The following is a 17,041-nucleotide window of genomic DNA, read 5'->3' as shown; positions in this document are numbered from 1 at the left end:
CACGTAGATAGAATTAGTTAAAGAATCTGTAGAAGCCTTTTGAAAATCTGTTAACCTGAGAGGAATTACCTGCTGTTATGTAAATCTGTTACCCCTGGCAATTATTCACTCTTCCCTATAAGTTACCATGTAAGACCTCATTCGGGGCTTTTTGAGGCCCACGGAGAAGGTCTAGGCCCCCTGAGATCCCGCTTTGCCTATAATCTTTATAAACTTATAAAACTATATCTTTGTCTCAGTGCATTCTGTTATTTCTTCCATTTTCCATTTTTCTCTATTATTTTCTTATCCCTTGCAACTCTACCAAAGGGACCCGGTTTTTTGCTGGGAGCTTAGCTACCTCCCTGCAGTTTCTGAGAAAATTTTCTATGCATGAGTCCCTTTCTGTGCTCTTCAAAGCCTACAATATAGCTAGAATGTCACCTTGTCAAACTGGTGAGAGAAAAGAACTCAAGATGGACTTATATGTACTGCTTTTCTCTAATGCACGTCCTTGCAAGTCCTTGTGGGGAGGGCTGTGTGGGACCCTGAGCTATCACAGCCCAATCACAGTACAGAAAGCACGAGAAAGCAAGGAGAGGGCATTCTCAGGGCACTGGGGATGGTTCCTTTAGCAAATACTCACAGGTCTGGCTGTTTTCAGCCCGGAGAGTTGCCAGACCTGCTCAAGGAGACACTCCCCTTCCATTTCAACCACTTTTCTCCCTGTCCACCATCTCCAACCACCAACTCCACCCCCCAACACACAGGCATGGCCTGGTGTTAAGACCTTCCCGTGTACCTTCTACTAGTTATCCTCACATAGGCATTTAGATACTTGTTCTTACCATTTCTTAACTTATCCAAATCTTCCGGACTTGCTACAAATTTCTCTTCAAACTGGAAGCAAAACAGTAAATGGGTTCTCGTTAGTTCGTCCCACAGCACTATAGACTTTTACACTTGAATGGCCCGTGTCCAGAACATAACCTGGATCAGGTAAGATTTCTGAGATTGGCAGGGACACACATTAGTCTGGCCATGAGCTTTTGGAAATGAAGGTTAGACCCGTGGAGAAAGGGGTACAGGGGGGAGCACAGAGCTGCTCACTCCTCACAGCAGCTCCCCTCCCCTCCACCCGGACCCCACAATGTTCATGGTATGGTCATGATTTAGGAGGGGAAGTCACTGGAGGGAAGGAACTGGGGAGTTCTTCCAGTTATGATGCTGCAATATCTCAGAAAATCCTGTGTCTCCAGGATAGATCAGAACAGAACCTGTGTGTCCCTGGCCTGGGGTGTGCTGTGGACCAATGGCCATTTAAGATTCTGCCACCAAGGGGTGTTTGCTGTAATTTGAATCATTCTTTACCACTGCATAGTTTAAAAGGGGTTCTTAGTCATCAAAAGGTCTGGAAATTGGGGGTTTCTAACGTGCTCACTGCAACAGAGATTGTTGTGGATCTGTGATCACACAGGGTCATGATGTAGGTACAGACACGTGATAGAGGCATGTAAGTGAGGAGGTGTTTGTGTGTCAGCAATTAACAAAGTGTCCCGTTCAAGACAGACAGAGGGATGGTGGGTGGTCACTGCAGGAGTTGGGCTGCGGTTGGCCAATGTGATGTGGCTCCAGAGCCTGAGGGACTGAATCGTAACCACCAGCCTCTGGGCACCGGGCACCCAGAGCTGAGCGAGGGCCTCCAGTCAGCCCTGCCCCCCAGTCCCTCAGTCAAGCTGTGATGGAGAGGAGGGAGCCTGGGGGCTCTGTGCCTTGCCCCCTGCACCTGCTGTGCTCACTCACCTGCCCAGGGCTCTGACACAGCCCTGGACCGCAAAGCTGATGTCTGGATGACTGTGAGAGCAGGTTCTTTATTTGCAGAAAGAAAGCAACCGGGAATGACACTCTGGGTTTGTTGTGTGCTTGTTTATTCATAAAATCGAGAAAGGATCAGGCTAAAGTCCATGTATGAACAAAGTAACGGGAAAAGTCTAATCCCGAGGCTCAGGTCCACACGTTGCCCTGAGGCTGTAGGGAGCACACGAGTTCCCTTCACAGGCGCCTCCTCACCCTGACAGCCTCCTTTCCTGCTCCTGCCTCAGTTACAAGAGCTCCTGAGCCTGTCCCTGCCTCTCTCCCTCACATACACTTGCTGAGCCTCAGTCTGCACAGGCAAGTGTTTTTCCCGGGGAGCTGCAGAGGGCAGCACTTCACAGAGTCACACCCAGAAACCCACCAGCATTTCCTGTTCAGACACTGGGAAGAAGGGCCTTAGAACACTATGGAATGCTTGGGTGTTCTCCTAGAGGCCCCCACTCCTCATTGAATCACCTACTTACTTGTCTGTGTCCTCAGAGACATGCAGGCTGCTCTAGGGCAGAGACCAAGTCTGTCTTGTTCTCTCTCTACCCCAGGGCCTAGCACAGAGCCTGGTACTTAATAGGTGCTCAAGAAAATAACTGCTGAATGAGTTTACTCATTCTAACAGGAAGTTTGTTACAATCCACTCCCTCTTTCCCCACATTGTGCTTTATACTTTAATTATGTTTAGCTTCTCATATATGTTACCTTTTTATCATAGAAATTTCTAGCATGTATAAAAATACATGTAACATAAAATGATCCATGTGTTTCAGTCACCTACCTTCAATAATTACCCACTGAAGCCAATTTGCTTTCCTTATGTGCCCAAACTCTCTCCCTCTCTGGTCATAATATAAAACAAATCTGGGGTATGATATCATCTCATCCTAAATACTGGAATGTGTATGTCTAAAACATAGCAACTATTTTAAAAATAACCATATCATTCCTAAAATCACACACATGTATGCTAAAAAATTAGCAATAATTGTTTAATATCATCTAACGGTCAATCAATATTCAGGTTTTTAATCGTTATGAGTGTCATACATTACATTTTGTACTTTAAGTCCAAATTCAAGTAAGGTCCACACATTATGGTTAATTGATGTTTCTTTTGAAAATATCTTAATTGTTTATGTGCTTTTGGATAAATGGATTTCTTCCATTTTCACTTGGTCAAATCAGTCCATTTTTTTCTTGATAGCTATAAATATTTTTACTGAAAGTAAAATTATTCATAGATCATCCTGTATGGAAGTCTCCTGGCTTAGAGAAGGATTTTGATACAGTCCATTTCAGATATGACTTACGTCCCAACCTACCTCTACTCCAGCTGCAGCCAAGAGCCACCGGATGGACTCCATTCTGCCTCGTGCATCAAAGTAGTGAAGCTTGGGCTTCCCTGCCATAATAGTGGTCTCTTGCTTTCTGTAAACACGAATGAATACTTCAATTAATCGGTCCACAGAAGCAAAATGTACTTTTGGATGTAAGGTTGGTGGTATGTGCCTTCCTTGTGGCAGGTTAGAGGCGTCCCCAGAGGTCTTCCTTGGCCCAATTTCTTACCACCATTGTAAAAATGCACCAAACCAGTCTCACGCTGCCATTTGTCCTTAATTTGAGAACCTAAAGAGGGTAGCCTGGATCCCACACAGTGGAAGGCCCTGGGAGCCTGCGAGGGACCTTTGCACCAGAGGACATCCCTGACAGGGAGGAGCAGGAGGGAGCAGAGTCACTCTTGAGCTGTTCGGCTGCTACGCCGCACTCGTTCACAAGCAGAACCGGGGCTTAGTCTCGTCCTGACTGTAGCCAACATCTAAATTGTCTTTCACAGAACAAGCTGCTCATTTCCTTTTCCTATTGGATTTGCATATTTTCCCACTTCTGGGTGGATTTTATTTTATAACCTCGAAAAATGGTAGTCGCTGCATTAACTTTCTATTATAAGGAAAGGAACCAACATTGGTTTAGTGTCTACCACATAATATACAATTTCTCATTTTTATTCACATTTATTTTTCAGTGAAGTTACTTGATGTATATCCTGTTATTATTCTAAGTTTACAGTTGAGATTGTTCATATCTGTAGAGGTTATGTGATATGCTAAACCTAGCGTGGTTTTTACTGGATAATAATTTTTTTTTTTAATTTAAAGAGATTTATTCTGAACCAAATGTGTGTGACCAGTCTAGAGCACATCACCCCAAGGGAAAATGTGCTGTGACAATAAATTCTTGGAGCTTCTCTACACAAGCATTTTGCAAACAGTAGGTCATGACCCAGTAGCGAGTTATACAATTAACACAGTGGGCTCTGACTAGCATTTTGAAGTTGCATGTCATAGAAAATAGCAGCATGCATATCATGTGCCAAGGGTAAATTTTTCTGCATGTGTGAAACATTAATTCATGTTGTGTGCAAGTGAGTGCACATATATGACCGTGTGCTTTGGGTGGTTGTACAATGTAAGAAATACATGTGACTGGGATTAGCTAAAAAAAGTTGACAATTTTTGCTCTATTCTGCACTATTGACATTTTGGGGTGGGTAATTCTTACTGGGAGGGTCTGTCCCGTGCCCTGGAGGATATTACAAAGCAGCATCCCTGGCTTCCACCCACTGGTAGCATAGTGTTGTGCCACCCCACCCATGTGACAACCAGACACATCTCCACACATTGTCAGATGACCCTGGGGGCAAAATCACCCCTGGCTGAGAACCACTGCTCTATTGCAAGAGTTGGAGAGTAGTACATAGATGGGAGCTGCCGGGATCACCTCACGCAGAGACCACGCCAGTTCAGCAATCGTGTCAAGCAAGCTTTAGCAGTGGGGTGACAGAAGCACAGGACTCATTAAAGCAAGGATGTGATTACCTAGACTTAGGGAGGGACAACTTCAGTCTCATTTTTAATCATCAGACCTCTGGTCAGAAAACATTTTTAAATGTTTTTGAAAGATTTTATGGTTATTGAATTTTTAGCACAAATATATTTTTCTTCACACAATAGTTATAATTCTAAAAAAGCATGTGAAATTTGAATTTTATATGTTAAAATAATTTAGGTGTTCCCGGAGAAGCTTTTGTTTTTCTTTCTTTGACATGTTTTTTCTGGGTTACATGTAGATGTATCTATCTCTCTTTTTGAAAATTTTCATTCAAACCCCCTAACTAACACCAGCTAGGCAGTTTCCATGTCCAGCCATGGCCATCATGGACACTGATGGCTGGTAAGGAAGGTATGAGTTTGATTTGGTCCCTGCCTCTAAAGGAGTTTAAATCTAGTCAGAACAATACCCTAGTGGACAACTGACAGAGCAGAATGTGCCCAGCAGTGACTTCACTTAATAGGTTCCTGGGAATTCCAACCAGAATCATGATCTTCTTAGCCAAGCAAGTCAGAGCAAGGGCTGCCAGGCTGGCAAACCTGAGGACCTGCCCCTGCCCACGTGGCTCCCACCATCCAGGTGATATCATCCAGGCTTAGCACTGTTTTTACCTCTCAAATGTCTGCTTTCTACTCTTAGATTAGGGTCACTCCTTGGAGTTGTCCAAAAATCTATTTATAGCATATTTAAAAGTGCTTGTTCTTTATCACTGTTTCAATTTCTTCTTCCTTGGGCACATTCTTTTTTCCTGTGAATTTTGTTTTGCCCTGCAAAGGTCCAACACCAATGTGGCTTTTCACAGGGTCTCTGTGAGATTCTGAAGCTTTCCTGTATAAGATCTTTGTTTTATTAATTTTTTTAAGTTGACAATTATTGCGGGGCACCACGGACTCTCATCATGTTACATCCTACTGGGTGACTTCTTGTGCCTTATAAATACTAATTATACGTTCTACTGATACGTGTAGAACCCCCCCCATTATGTCCAGAGGGGTTATAGAGCTAGAAGAGTCTGAGAAGTCAGCCCTTTCTCCAAGTTTGTGATGCTGTGATGCATACATTGAACGCCAGAGAGAGAGCTTGAGATTTGCTAGCTAGCTAGTTAGTGACAAAGTCTGGATTAGAACCTAGGTCTTCTGACATGCAGACTAGCTTCTTCCTGTCATATCTTATTATTGAATTTTCACAACCTGCAGAAGGTAGCATTTTTATGTGCCCCCTCCCCGCCAGGAGCTCTCAGGAAGCAGAGAAATTGTCATAGTCTATATGCACGGGACACCGCTGAAAATTCTGTCCTTGTCATAGGATAGGACACAGCTAAATCAAGAGCCATATCTTTTTGTTTTTTCTTTCTTTCTTTTCCTTAGCTTTTCCCTCATTGGGCTCATCATTTTAGAATACACCAGTATAGAGTAATTAAATAACAAACTAGTATCATGGTAATAAAATAAGCGATCCTGATTATGAAATCCACCACTCTGCTGTTTAAACGGTATTTATCAAAGCAATGGAACTTGCCCACATATCACAAACATAATGACTGAGCAAAAAAACCAAAACAAAACAGTGTCCCAAAAATCGCCATACACAGGGAAAATGGGAAATTGTAGCTAAATGTACCTTTATTTACAAAATATTCATTACAAAATTTTACAAAATTCTTCCTTTATATACATTTAGCTATGATTTCCCATTTTTCCTATGTATGGCAACTTTTGGGACACCCTGTGGAGTGTTTTGCCAGGATAGCAGAGGCAACGTTTAATTTGGCAAATAGAAGGAATTTGCAAAGGCCGTTAGACTAGAAACAAGACAGCTCAAGAGAAGGACATCATTATTCTTAAGTTCCTAAGTTTCTCTAAGATGCAAGTCCACAGGCACTTGTTCTACTGTCCTATGCGTTGTCAAGGGCCAAAAGTTTTGGGACTGCTGACTGTCATAACCTACGCAATAATTATATTATATTAAAGGCTGAAATTTTAAAACTGTCAAAACTTTGCCCGCAATGTTTATGCAATGATTACATAACAGAGCCCCAAAGCTGTGGGAAGTCCCCAAATCCCCCTATCCCCAATTGAAACACGATGTAAAACCACACCATAGGAAAACTAACGCTTTTTGCTTCTGTAACCCTGCTTGCTTAACCAGGTGATTTTCCAAAAAGTGGTTTAATGCTGTAACTCTGCCCTGTTTTCCGAAAAATGGTTTAATGCTTTTAGCTTCTATAACTGAGCTTGCTTAACCCAGTAAAATTCCACTGTGTGGTTTGTGCTATAAAAGAGCCCTGCTCCCCTGGCTCGGGGCTGCTCTCCGTGCAGCTGCCTCTAAGCGGGACGGAGGGCAGTCGCTGGCCAGATAATAAAGACTCATAGTTTGGCTCAGTTTCGGTCTTAGGTGGTCTTTTGTTGCACTCCGGACGATAACGTTTGGGGGCCCCAGCGAGATTGCCCAACACAGGGCGCTTGGTGACCACCAGTGCCCAGGGACCGGGTGCGGAGTCGAGCGCCTCGCTGGCGGGGGTCCCCTGAGAGACGTTCCGCAGCCCCGGGCGACGGCCAGACAACACGCCGGCCACTGACACCTCAAAAGCAACCAGATTCTTCCAGACGAGTCTTCTGGTTCTGCTCACCGGTGAGTTTCTGGTCTGATCTGGTCTGTGGGCCCTTTGTTACCCTCGGGAGGATGGACGCAGCTGAGCTCCCAGGGTCGGTTCCAAGAGGTGAGACGTCACCTGGAACTCCTGGTTTTATCCCAAAGAGTGGGAGGCACCCAAGAGGGGTAAGACTGGGGCCAGTTGGCGGGAATCTGTTTTCTGGTCTTCTACTTTCTCGCTTCTCTGATTCTGTTCTTCGCGTCGCTGGCATCTCTACTTGACTTCTGACTGCTTTTCCACTTAGAGTAAACGAGTGGTCTGTGAGGGCATTAGTCGGATAACTGGGCTGACCTACTGTCTCACTGCTGGCGTGGGCGGTCTGTTGGCTTTTTGTTTGGCATTGGACTCTACTCGGCGACCCCAGAGGACTGGGGAATAGGAGAAAAGATAACTCTCACAGTGTTGTATTGGGCAGTAGTAAGCCTCTTCTTTCCGTTAATGATCTAGGCAATCCCCTGTTCTTTATATTTTGATCTCTGATCTTGGCTTTTTACATGGGATTTTGTGAACAGAGCGTGGACCCAAGGAAAAATCTGGTAGATGTGAGACGAGAATCACGTGAGAACCAGTCTGTTCAGCCTTACCCCGGAGACCCCTGCTATTGTCCCACCTCTCAGAAGCAGCTCTTATGGATGGTAGACATAGATATCCCCACTGGCTTTGCAGTCGTTTTGCTGTACGCCTCTATGTAGACTTGCCCCCGTAGGGGTGACGGGAGTGATACTCTCATTGTGTTTCTTGTCTGTTTCATTGTCACTGTTTTGTGCAAATCAGTATGGGTCAGTCTGAGCCCGTGTCTTGTGTTAGTTGTACACCTATTAAGCGTTTTCTGAAAAATTTTCAGGATTTTCAATGGAGAGCGAGACCATACAGATTCTCTGTTAACACCTTTGATTTACAGAATGAATTTAATGAATTACAAATGTAAATTTACAAAATTTACATTTAAATTTTGTGAGCGTGAGTGGCCCACATTGGTGTCAGATGGCCACCCCAGGGAAGCACACAGGTCACTCTCACTGACCGGGTACAGGCTATAATCTTTAGAAACCCAGGACACCCAGACCAAGTTCCTCATATACAAATTTGAAATGACATATTGGTTGATAATCCCAAATGATTATGGCAATGTGAAAAGCCAGCCCGAAAGGCAAAGATGGTCCTAGTGTCCCAGCCAGCGCCTAAGGCCGCCAAGAAGAATGGGCGGGTTAAGCAAAAATTGTACCCAGTATTAACGGATTCCACTGAGGATGAAAACTCGATCCTCATGAGCTCCCCTCCTTATGTTTCTCCCCCTGGTAATGACCCCATCGGCCCTACTAGCCCCTCCCTCACCCGGAGGGGCTCCCAGTATCAGCCAAATGTGCCATCCCAATCTGAGGTGTGCCTGAGCTTGATCGGCCACCATTCATGGTTTATGTCCCATTTTCAACTAGTAATTTGTATAATTAAAAGAACCAAAACCCTTTTTGTTCTGAGAAGCCACAGGAACTAATTTCTCTCCTGGAAACTGTCTTTTACACCCACCAGCCAACTTGGGAGGACTGCCAGCAGCTCCTCCAAACCCTCTTCACTTCCGAAGAGTGCGAACGGATAAGGAGAGAGGTGGTCAAAAGTATTCCTGGCCCAAATGGGCAACCCACGACCGGCCCAGTCCGAGTACAGTTTGTTTTCCCTTCTGCGCGACCAGACTGGGCTCCCAACGAGGAGCGAGATAAGTAGGCTCTCGATCGATAGGTATCGCCAGACTCTGCTCGGGGGCATACGGGCCGCAGCTAAAAAGCCGACTAATCTGTCTAAAGTAAGCGAAACCATATAGGGACCTAACGAGTCCCCGGCGATGTTCCTAGAACGCCTTTTTGAAGCTTACCGCATGTATACTCCCATGGATGCAGAGGCACCAGAGAACAGACGTGCTATTAACATCGCCTTTGCCGCCCAGTCGGCCCCAGATATTAAGAGAAAGCTGCAGAAGTTAAAAGGATTTGAGAAAAAGATGCTGTCTGAATTAGTAGAAATCGCCCAGAAGACTTATAACAACAGAGAGGACCCTGGGGCTGCCAAAGGATGGCCAAAATCCTCGTGTCCGCTATGGTGGAACAAAAAAAATATAAAACTGAGAAAGGCGAGAGGCCCAAGAGATCAGATCGGGACACTAAAAGGAGGAAGGCCAGCTTAGGCCATGACCAGTGTGCCTACTGCAAAGAACATGGTCACTGGAAAAATAAATGTCCTCACCGAAAGCAGGAGGTGGCTAAGCCTGTACCAGTCCTCATGGAGGACACTGACTGACGGGGCCGGGGCTCCATTCTGATAAGCCCCCAGGAGCCCAAGGTAACTCTAAATGTCGGGGGCAAGCCCATAGAGTTTGTGATGAACACCGGAGCCACGCACTCCATTCTCCAACAGGCCAAAGGACCCATTTCCAAAAGCAAAACCCTCATTCAAGGGGCCACGGGAAAAACCAAGGCCTACCCCTGGACAAAAACTAGAATAACTGACCTCGGGGCAGGAACCATCACCCACTCGTTCCTGGTAATGCCAGAATGCCCGTACCCCCTCCTGGGAAGAGACCTGCTCCAAAAATTGCAGGCGACCATATCCTTTCAGGGGGACAAGGCTGAACTTTCATTTAACCCAGGCCCATCTACGATCCTCTTTACTTGTCCCTTGTTGGAAAAATATCTACTAACGGTTGGGACACCCTCACAACTAGCTCCAAGCCCTTACCTACAGGAACTTCAAAGCAAGATCCCCAGTGTATGGGCAGAAACTAATCCACCAGGACTGGCCTCCCACTGGCCTCCTATTATCGTCCAGCTAACCAGCACAGCCACCCCGATCCGGGTCCGACAATACCCTGTAAGTCTAAAGGCAAGGAAGAAAATTGCTGTCCATATTAAAAGACTCCGGGAGGCGGGCATTCTAGTTCCTTGTCAGCCTGGAATACTCTTCTGCTCCCTGTCCAGAAACTGGGGACCGACAACTACCGACCGGTACAGGCCTTCAGAGAAGTCAACAAGAGGATTGAGACCATTCATCCCACTGTGCCTAACCCATACAGCCTCCTGAATCTGCTGCCTCAAAGCCATCAAATCTACATGGTACTGGACTTGAAGGACGCTTTCTTCTCGCTCCCTTTGTCCACAGTAAGTCAACCTATCTTTCCTTTTGAATGGACTGACCCAGAGGGAGGGTATTCTGGACAGTTGACCTGGACAAGACTGCCGCAAGGTTTCAAAAACTCACCCACTCTGTTTGATGAGGCCCTAAGCCAGGACTTGGTTCATTTTAGGCAGGAGCATCCGGAAGTGACTCTCTTGCAGTATGTGGATGATCTTCTCCTAGCCACGAAGGATCAAACCAAATGCAAAAGGGCTACTGAGGACTTGCTAATAGAATTAGCTCAGTTGGGCTACCGCGTTTCCGCTAAAAAGGCTCAGCTTTGTACCCAAACAGCAACCTACCTAGGATACAAACTAAAGGAAGGCAAACGAACCCTCTCCGCCAGTTAAATTAAAGCTATCCTGAGGATCCCACAGCCCCAAACTAAAAAGCAAGTACAAGAGTTTCTGGGGGCAGTGGGGTGCTACAGACTCTGGGTCCCAAAGTTTGCTAAGATAGCAAAACCCCTATATGCTAGCACAGGGGGAAAGGGAGACACTCTGATCTGGACTGAAAATGAGGCTGAAGCCTTCAAGAGGCTCAAACAGGTGCTTGTGAGTGCCCCTGCACTGGCCTTGTCCAATTTCACCAAGGCTTTCCAGTTATATGTTGCTGAAACCCGAGGGATAGCTAAAGGGGTCCTAACCCAAAAACTAGGACCCTGGAACAGACCAGTTGCATACCTGTCTAAAAGGCTGGACCCTATAACGTCTGGCTGGCCAGGCTGCTTGCAGGCCATTGCTGCGACAGCAGTCCTGGTGAAAAAAGCGTCCAAGCTCACTCTGGGGCTGGACTTGTGTATAATCACCCCCCACTCAGTGGAGGCTCTACTAAAAAGCCCTCCTAAAAGACAGCTTTCCAACTTGTGTATTACCCAATATGAAGTGCTGTTGCTAAATCCCCCCAGGATTCGCTTCTTAAAGACAGCGTCCCTCAACCCTGCCACCCTGCTTCCGGATGATGAATCTTCAGAGCCGCCACATCACTGCTTCGAGATACTGGAGTCTCTTACCAACCTAAGAGTGGATCTCACCAATCATCCGTGGCCAGACCCTGATGAGGAACTGTATACAGATGAAAGCAGCTACATGTCAGAGGGAGTCAGGTATGCAGGGGCGGCTGTAGTAACCACTGACCGGGTTATTTGGGCACAAGCCTTGGGGCACGAGACCTCAGCCCAGAGAACAGAACTCCTAGACGTAACCCAAGCCCTGAGGTGGGGGAAAAATAAGACTGTCAACATCTACACAGACAGTAGATAGGCGTTTGCAACGGCACAGGTACATGGGGCACTCTACCAAGAGCGGGGCCTCTTAACCTCAGGGGGCAAGAAAATAAAAAATAAACCTGAAATACTGGCCCTACTAGAGGCCATCTGGTTACCAAAAATGGTGGCCATCATCCATCCACTGCAAAAGACACCAAACTACTGACTCCCCAGTGGCGAGAGAAAATGCTTTTGCTGATGTGACAGCCAAGAAAGTCGCACAAAAACCAGTGGGGCCTCTGCAAATTCTCCCTGTCCTGCCAGAACGGCTTCTGCTGAACTCTCCAAACTACACCGAAGAGGAAGTTAAAACAGGAAAAGCCCTAAAGACTAGAACTGATCCGGGAGGTTGAAAAATCCTCCCAGACAATAGGGTCTTAGTCCCTGAGCACCTAGGACGAGACCTGATCAGGCAAATACATCAGAGCACCCACCTTGGCAGCACTAAGCTGACTGAACTTCTCCAGAGGGACTACTACATTCCCCGGCTACATGAGATGGCCCAACAGGTAACAACGAGATGCCTCGCCTGTGCACAAGTCAATTCAGGTAAAGGAACTAATTCTCCCCCCGGGACCAGGCATGTACCAAGGGTACATGCCCCAGGGAAACACTAGAAAGTGGACTTTACAGAAATAAAACCGGAAAAATACGGATACCGTTATTTGCTTGTATTTGTTGATACCTTCTCTGGATGGGCGGAAGCTTTTCCTATGGAGTCAGAGACAGCACAAGTAGTTGTTAAAAAATTAGTTACCGAAATTATTCCCAGATTTGGCCTCCCACTAACACTGGGGTCTGACAATGGCCCGGCGTTCATGGCCCAAACAACTCAATTATTGACCAAGACGTTAAAAATTAGTTGAAAATTACACTGTGCTTATAGACCTCAGAGTCAGGACAGGTAGAGAAAAGAAACGGGACTCTAAAAGACACATGGAGTAAACTAAAGCTAGAGACTGGCACAGACTGGGCAAGACTCCTCCCCTTTGCTCTGTTAAAGGCTAGATGCACTCCTTATGTTAAAGGCCTAACCCCATATAAAATCATGTTCGGCGGAACGCCCCCGCTTATCCCCAAGCTGGGGAGGACAAAGTAGCTGAATTAAATAACCATTCCCTCCTTAAGTCATTGCAGGCCTTACAGTCTGTTGCCCAGCAGACCCGAGACCTTGTAAAGGCCGCTCATCCTAGACCAACTAACCCTCCCCCTGAAAAAGCTTCGTTCCAGGTGCAGCCTGGACACCTTGTCTGGGTAAAGAAGCTCCAACTGGCTACCTTAAAAGCCAGGTGGACTGGACCCCTACCTGTGATCCTGTCCACTCCAACGGCTGTAAAAGTCGCCGAAAAGCGCCACGGGATCCACCACACACAAATCCAAAAAGCGACTCCAGAACAACTTTCTAAAAAATGGATCACCCAGCCCACTGAGGACCCACTAAAGATAAGACTTTCCAGAGACTCCCCTGGTTCTTTTTAATTTGTCACTTAAGTCTAGTCAAGGGTAGTCCCCACCAGCCTGTCAACTACACCTGGTACTTTCCAGAACAGTAGATGGAACTGTAGTAACACAGAACTCCACCCTGTCCCAGCCCACCCTTCATTTTGATCTCTGTCAGCTATTTGGTAAACAGTACCTAGGGAGAGCGTGGGGTGATGTCAGATGTAACGAGCACCTCCTCTCTCAACAAGGAATGCGACACAGTCAATATTATGTTTGCCCGGCCACAGGGCCACAACACTGTCAAGGGCAGAATGCGTACCATTGTGCCAAATGGGGTTGTGAGACAATTGCATCTTGGGTCAACAAAGACCCCTACATTTCTCTAACTCGGGGCAAGCAAAGCTGCACCACTAACAACCTTGGGTCCTGTAATCCTGTAACCATCAGGATTTTCCAATGGCATACTCAAACCTGGGCTTCCGAAAAAACATGGAGATTTAGGTCATATATCACGACCGGTGGCAATTTAGACCCCGGGGTCCAGTTAACCATACAAAGATTTACTCCAGCAAGGCCACGCAACCCTATAGGACCCAACGAAAAAATGTATCTCGACATGTTACCCACAAAACCGCCTAACATACCATTAAATGCCCCTTTTCTCCCTGCCAACGCCACTCGCCTTCCCTTCCCCGAACCCGTGCGCCCGTTCCTCGTGGACAGCCTCTACTCAACTTAGTAAGCCTGGTCTATACCTTCTTAAATGACACCAGTCCGAATATAACCGAGTACTGTTGGCTTTGCCTAAACCCGGAACCCCCTTATTACATAAAAATCGGGGTTAACCGCTCCCTTGGCCTCACGGAGACATATTAAAAACTCAACAAGTAAAAAAGCCCAAAAACAACATTTATGTAAATGGGGCCAAAAACCTCAGCTCACCCTAAAAGATCTCCAAAAGCAGGGAACTTGTATTTATTCCCCAGGGTTTATCTTAGCCAGGTCTCCCTACAACAATTCATGCAGCTCTGTCATAAAAATAAATAATTCCACTGATCCCAACGACAAGTCACTCTTAGTCGCCCCTGAGAGCACCTGGTTGACCCGCACGACTGGAGTCACCCCTTGCGTGCGACCATCCATAATATCCCGGAAAAAAGATCTCTGTATCCTGGTACATATTGTCCCCCAAGTGTCCTACTACTCTGGTGACAGTGAGAGAGAACATTTACAGGTCCCAGCCCCCTCCTGTTTCAAATGAGCTATCCCTATGCTGGTCCCCGTGCTCACAAGTTTAGGAATTGGAGGTTCAGCGGCCATAGGAGCCGCGGCACTTATAACAAGTAATCAAAATTTTAAAGCTTTAAGTCAACAAATCGACCTCAACCTTAAAGAATTAAAAAAATCAATCAACCACTTAAAACAGTCAGTAGATTCCCTTGGAAAAGTAGTCCTCCAAAATCTTCGAGGCCTAGACCTCTTGTTCCTAAAACAAGAGAGTCTCTGTATAGCTCTCGGCGAGACTTGCTGTTTCTATACAAACCACTCCGGTGTCATAAGAGATACCCTCTCCCAAGTACAAAACAGATTAAAAAAAAAAAAAAGGTCAAAAAGCAAATAGCAATTGGTATAAAGCCTTATTCTCCTGGTCCCCGTAAATAACAATATTAAATATTAGCTCTACTTATCGGGCACTGCATCATTAACTGCCTAACATCCTATATTAAACAAAGAGTCCAGGCTGTTAAGCTGATGGTTCTCTGAACCCACTATCAACTATCTGTGACACAAATAAAGAATCAATAATTTGATTCCTCCAAGAAAACCAGTGGGGAATGTCAAGGGCCGAAAGTTTCAGGACTGCTGACTGTCATAACCGATGCAATAATTATATTGTCTTAAAGGCTGAAATTTTAAAAATGTAAAAACTTTACAATGTTTATGCAATGATTATGTAACAGAGCCCCAAAGCTGTGGGAAGTCCCCAAATCCCCCTATCCCCAATTGAAACACGATGTAAAACCACACCATAGGAAAACTAACGCTTTTTGCTTCTGTAACCCTGCTTGTTTAACCAGGTGATTTACCAAAAAGTGGTTTAATGCTGTAACTCTGCCCCGTTTTCTGAAAAATGGTTTAATGCTTTTAGCTTCTATAACTGAGCTTGCTTAACCCAGTAAAATTCCATTGCGTCGTCTGTGCCTATAAAGAGCCCTGCTCCCCTGGCTCGGGGCTGCTCCCCGTACACCTGCCTCTTAGTGGGGCGGAGGGTAGTCGCTGGCCGGCTAATAAAGACTCACAATTTGGCTCAGTTTCGGTCTTAGGTGGTCTTTTCTCGCACTCCGGACCATAACATGCATGTAGGTTCATTTGCAATTTTAAGACTTTAAACACTGCTCAGCCTTTGGTCCCACAAACATTGAACAAGTAACAGGAGGAGGAGGAAGAGGATGAGAGGGTGAAGAACGACGAAGGGAAGGAGGAAAGAGGAAGGAGAAAGAGGAGGAGGAGGAGTAGAAGGTGAAGTAGCACACTACTTAGTGTCCAATCGCAAAGTATTAATAACTCATGTTACTTAAGAGAATGTTAGCTGGTTTAGTTTTTTTTTCTTTACTAAGAACCAGAGCAGTATATAGCTTCCAAATGATGTTATTCACTGCTACATTATTACACACCTTAAGTAAAGAGTATACAAGAGTATAAACTAATGTATGTGAAATCGACTATGGACGTGTACATTTACATCCTAATCGGCAGGCATCGATGATTGGTTTCCCACCTGGAGGGGCGGGTTTAGAGGCAGGAGAGGCAAGCAACCACCCAGGTGCGTTTTCTTTACATTGCTCAAGTGGGGCCCCAAATGGGTGACCCTGCCAAATGTAAATCCAGTATCGTTGTGTGTTGGCTCCTGAATGAATTACACTACTACACGCTTTTTAACTGCCTAAACAAATTGCGTGTAAGCTCCGACAAATGCACGGCGACATTTTCAGATTCTCCTACTGTTGTCACTCTCACTTTTCTCACACCATCAGAGTCACTGCCCTTGTCTTCTAAATTCCTGAATCTTATTTTTGTTTAAAGCCAGGTCTTTCAGGAACTACTAAACAATGCTTGAATTGGCTCCTGAGCACACTAAGAAGGCACAATAAGAACATGAAGTACACACACAAAGTAACACATTTAAACACGCTCTCCTAGTGAAGCAGACACAAGAACATTTAGGAAGATTCTTAAGGTCGGTACTAACCTAATTAAGTCCTGGCTGCGTCTCTAGAGGCTCAGCTCCTCCAGGCCAGCTCCTGAGCTGTGTGCCAGCTGCTTAAATGCTGGGACACTCCTGCCTGCTGAACTGGGCGGGCCCAATAGGGAACAGCCACCCCCATAGCCTTGAAGGCTCCAAAGTTCCATGCTAGACTAACAAGCATGACAGTCAACAATGTTTCATTTCAAGGTTATCCAAAACTGCACAACAAGGGATTTCAAATCTATTTGGCTGCCTCAGAAGGTCCCTCCGACCAGCCTTCTTTGAACACTGTTTAAGGAGGATCTCATTAAACAGGCTGCAGGTGTAGGGCAGAAGAGAAACCTTGCCGGGGAGTGGAGGACAGTGGCATAAGAGGGTGTTGTCAGGAAAGGGGACTGGAGAGAGAGAATGGGGAGATTGCACCTAGTTTGTAAAAAGGACTCAATGATGAATACTGTTGCAAAATTCAGCAGGCTGGAAGAATCTAGCCGAGTTACACTAGCCCTGAGTGGGAAAACCTCAGCTGCGTTAC

At 45.8% G+C, this 17,041-nt stretch overlaps 1 protein-coding gene across 1 annotated transcript in view; it reads right to left on the bottom strand.

Moving 5' to 3' along the window:
- Positions 1–16,576, bottom strand: part of LOC105813798 (glutathione S-transferase A1) — a 22,959-nt gene extending 6,383 nt beyond the window's left edge. The window contains exons 1-3 of the mRNA XM_012648592.1: positions 16,513–16,576; positions 3,168–3,273; positions 828–879 (exon numbers count right to left, since the gene is read on the bottom strand). Of these exons, the coding sequence (XP_012504046.1) occupies positions 828–879; positions 3,168–3,254 (139 nt within the window). The 5' untranslated portion in view covers positions 3,255–3,273; positions 16,513–16,576. The remainder of the gene's footprint in view (positions 1–827; positions 880–3,167; positions 3,274–16,512) is intronic.
- Positions 16,577–17,041: the final 465 nt, after the last annotated feature.

The sequence above is a fragment of the Propithecus coquereli genome, unplaced genomic scaffold (assembly GCF_000956105.1).
Source record: "Propithecus coquereli isolate 6110/MARCELLA unplaced genomic scaffold, Pcoq_1.0 Scaffold29, whole genome shotgun sequence".
NCBI classification, from domain to species: Eukaryota; Metazoa; Chordata; class Mammalia; order Primates; family Indriidae; genus Propithecus; species Propithecus coquereli.
This window is presented reverse-complemented; position numbering and strand designations above follow the sequence as displayed.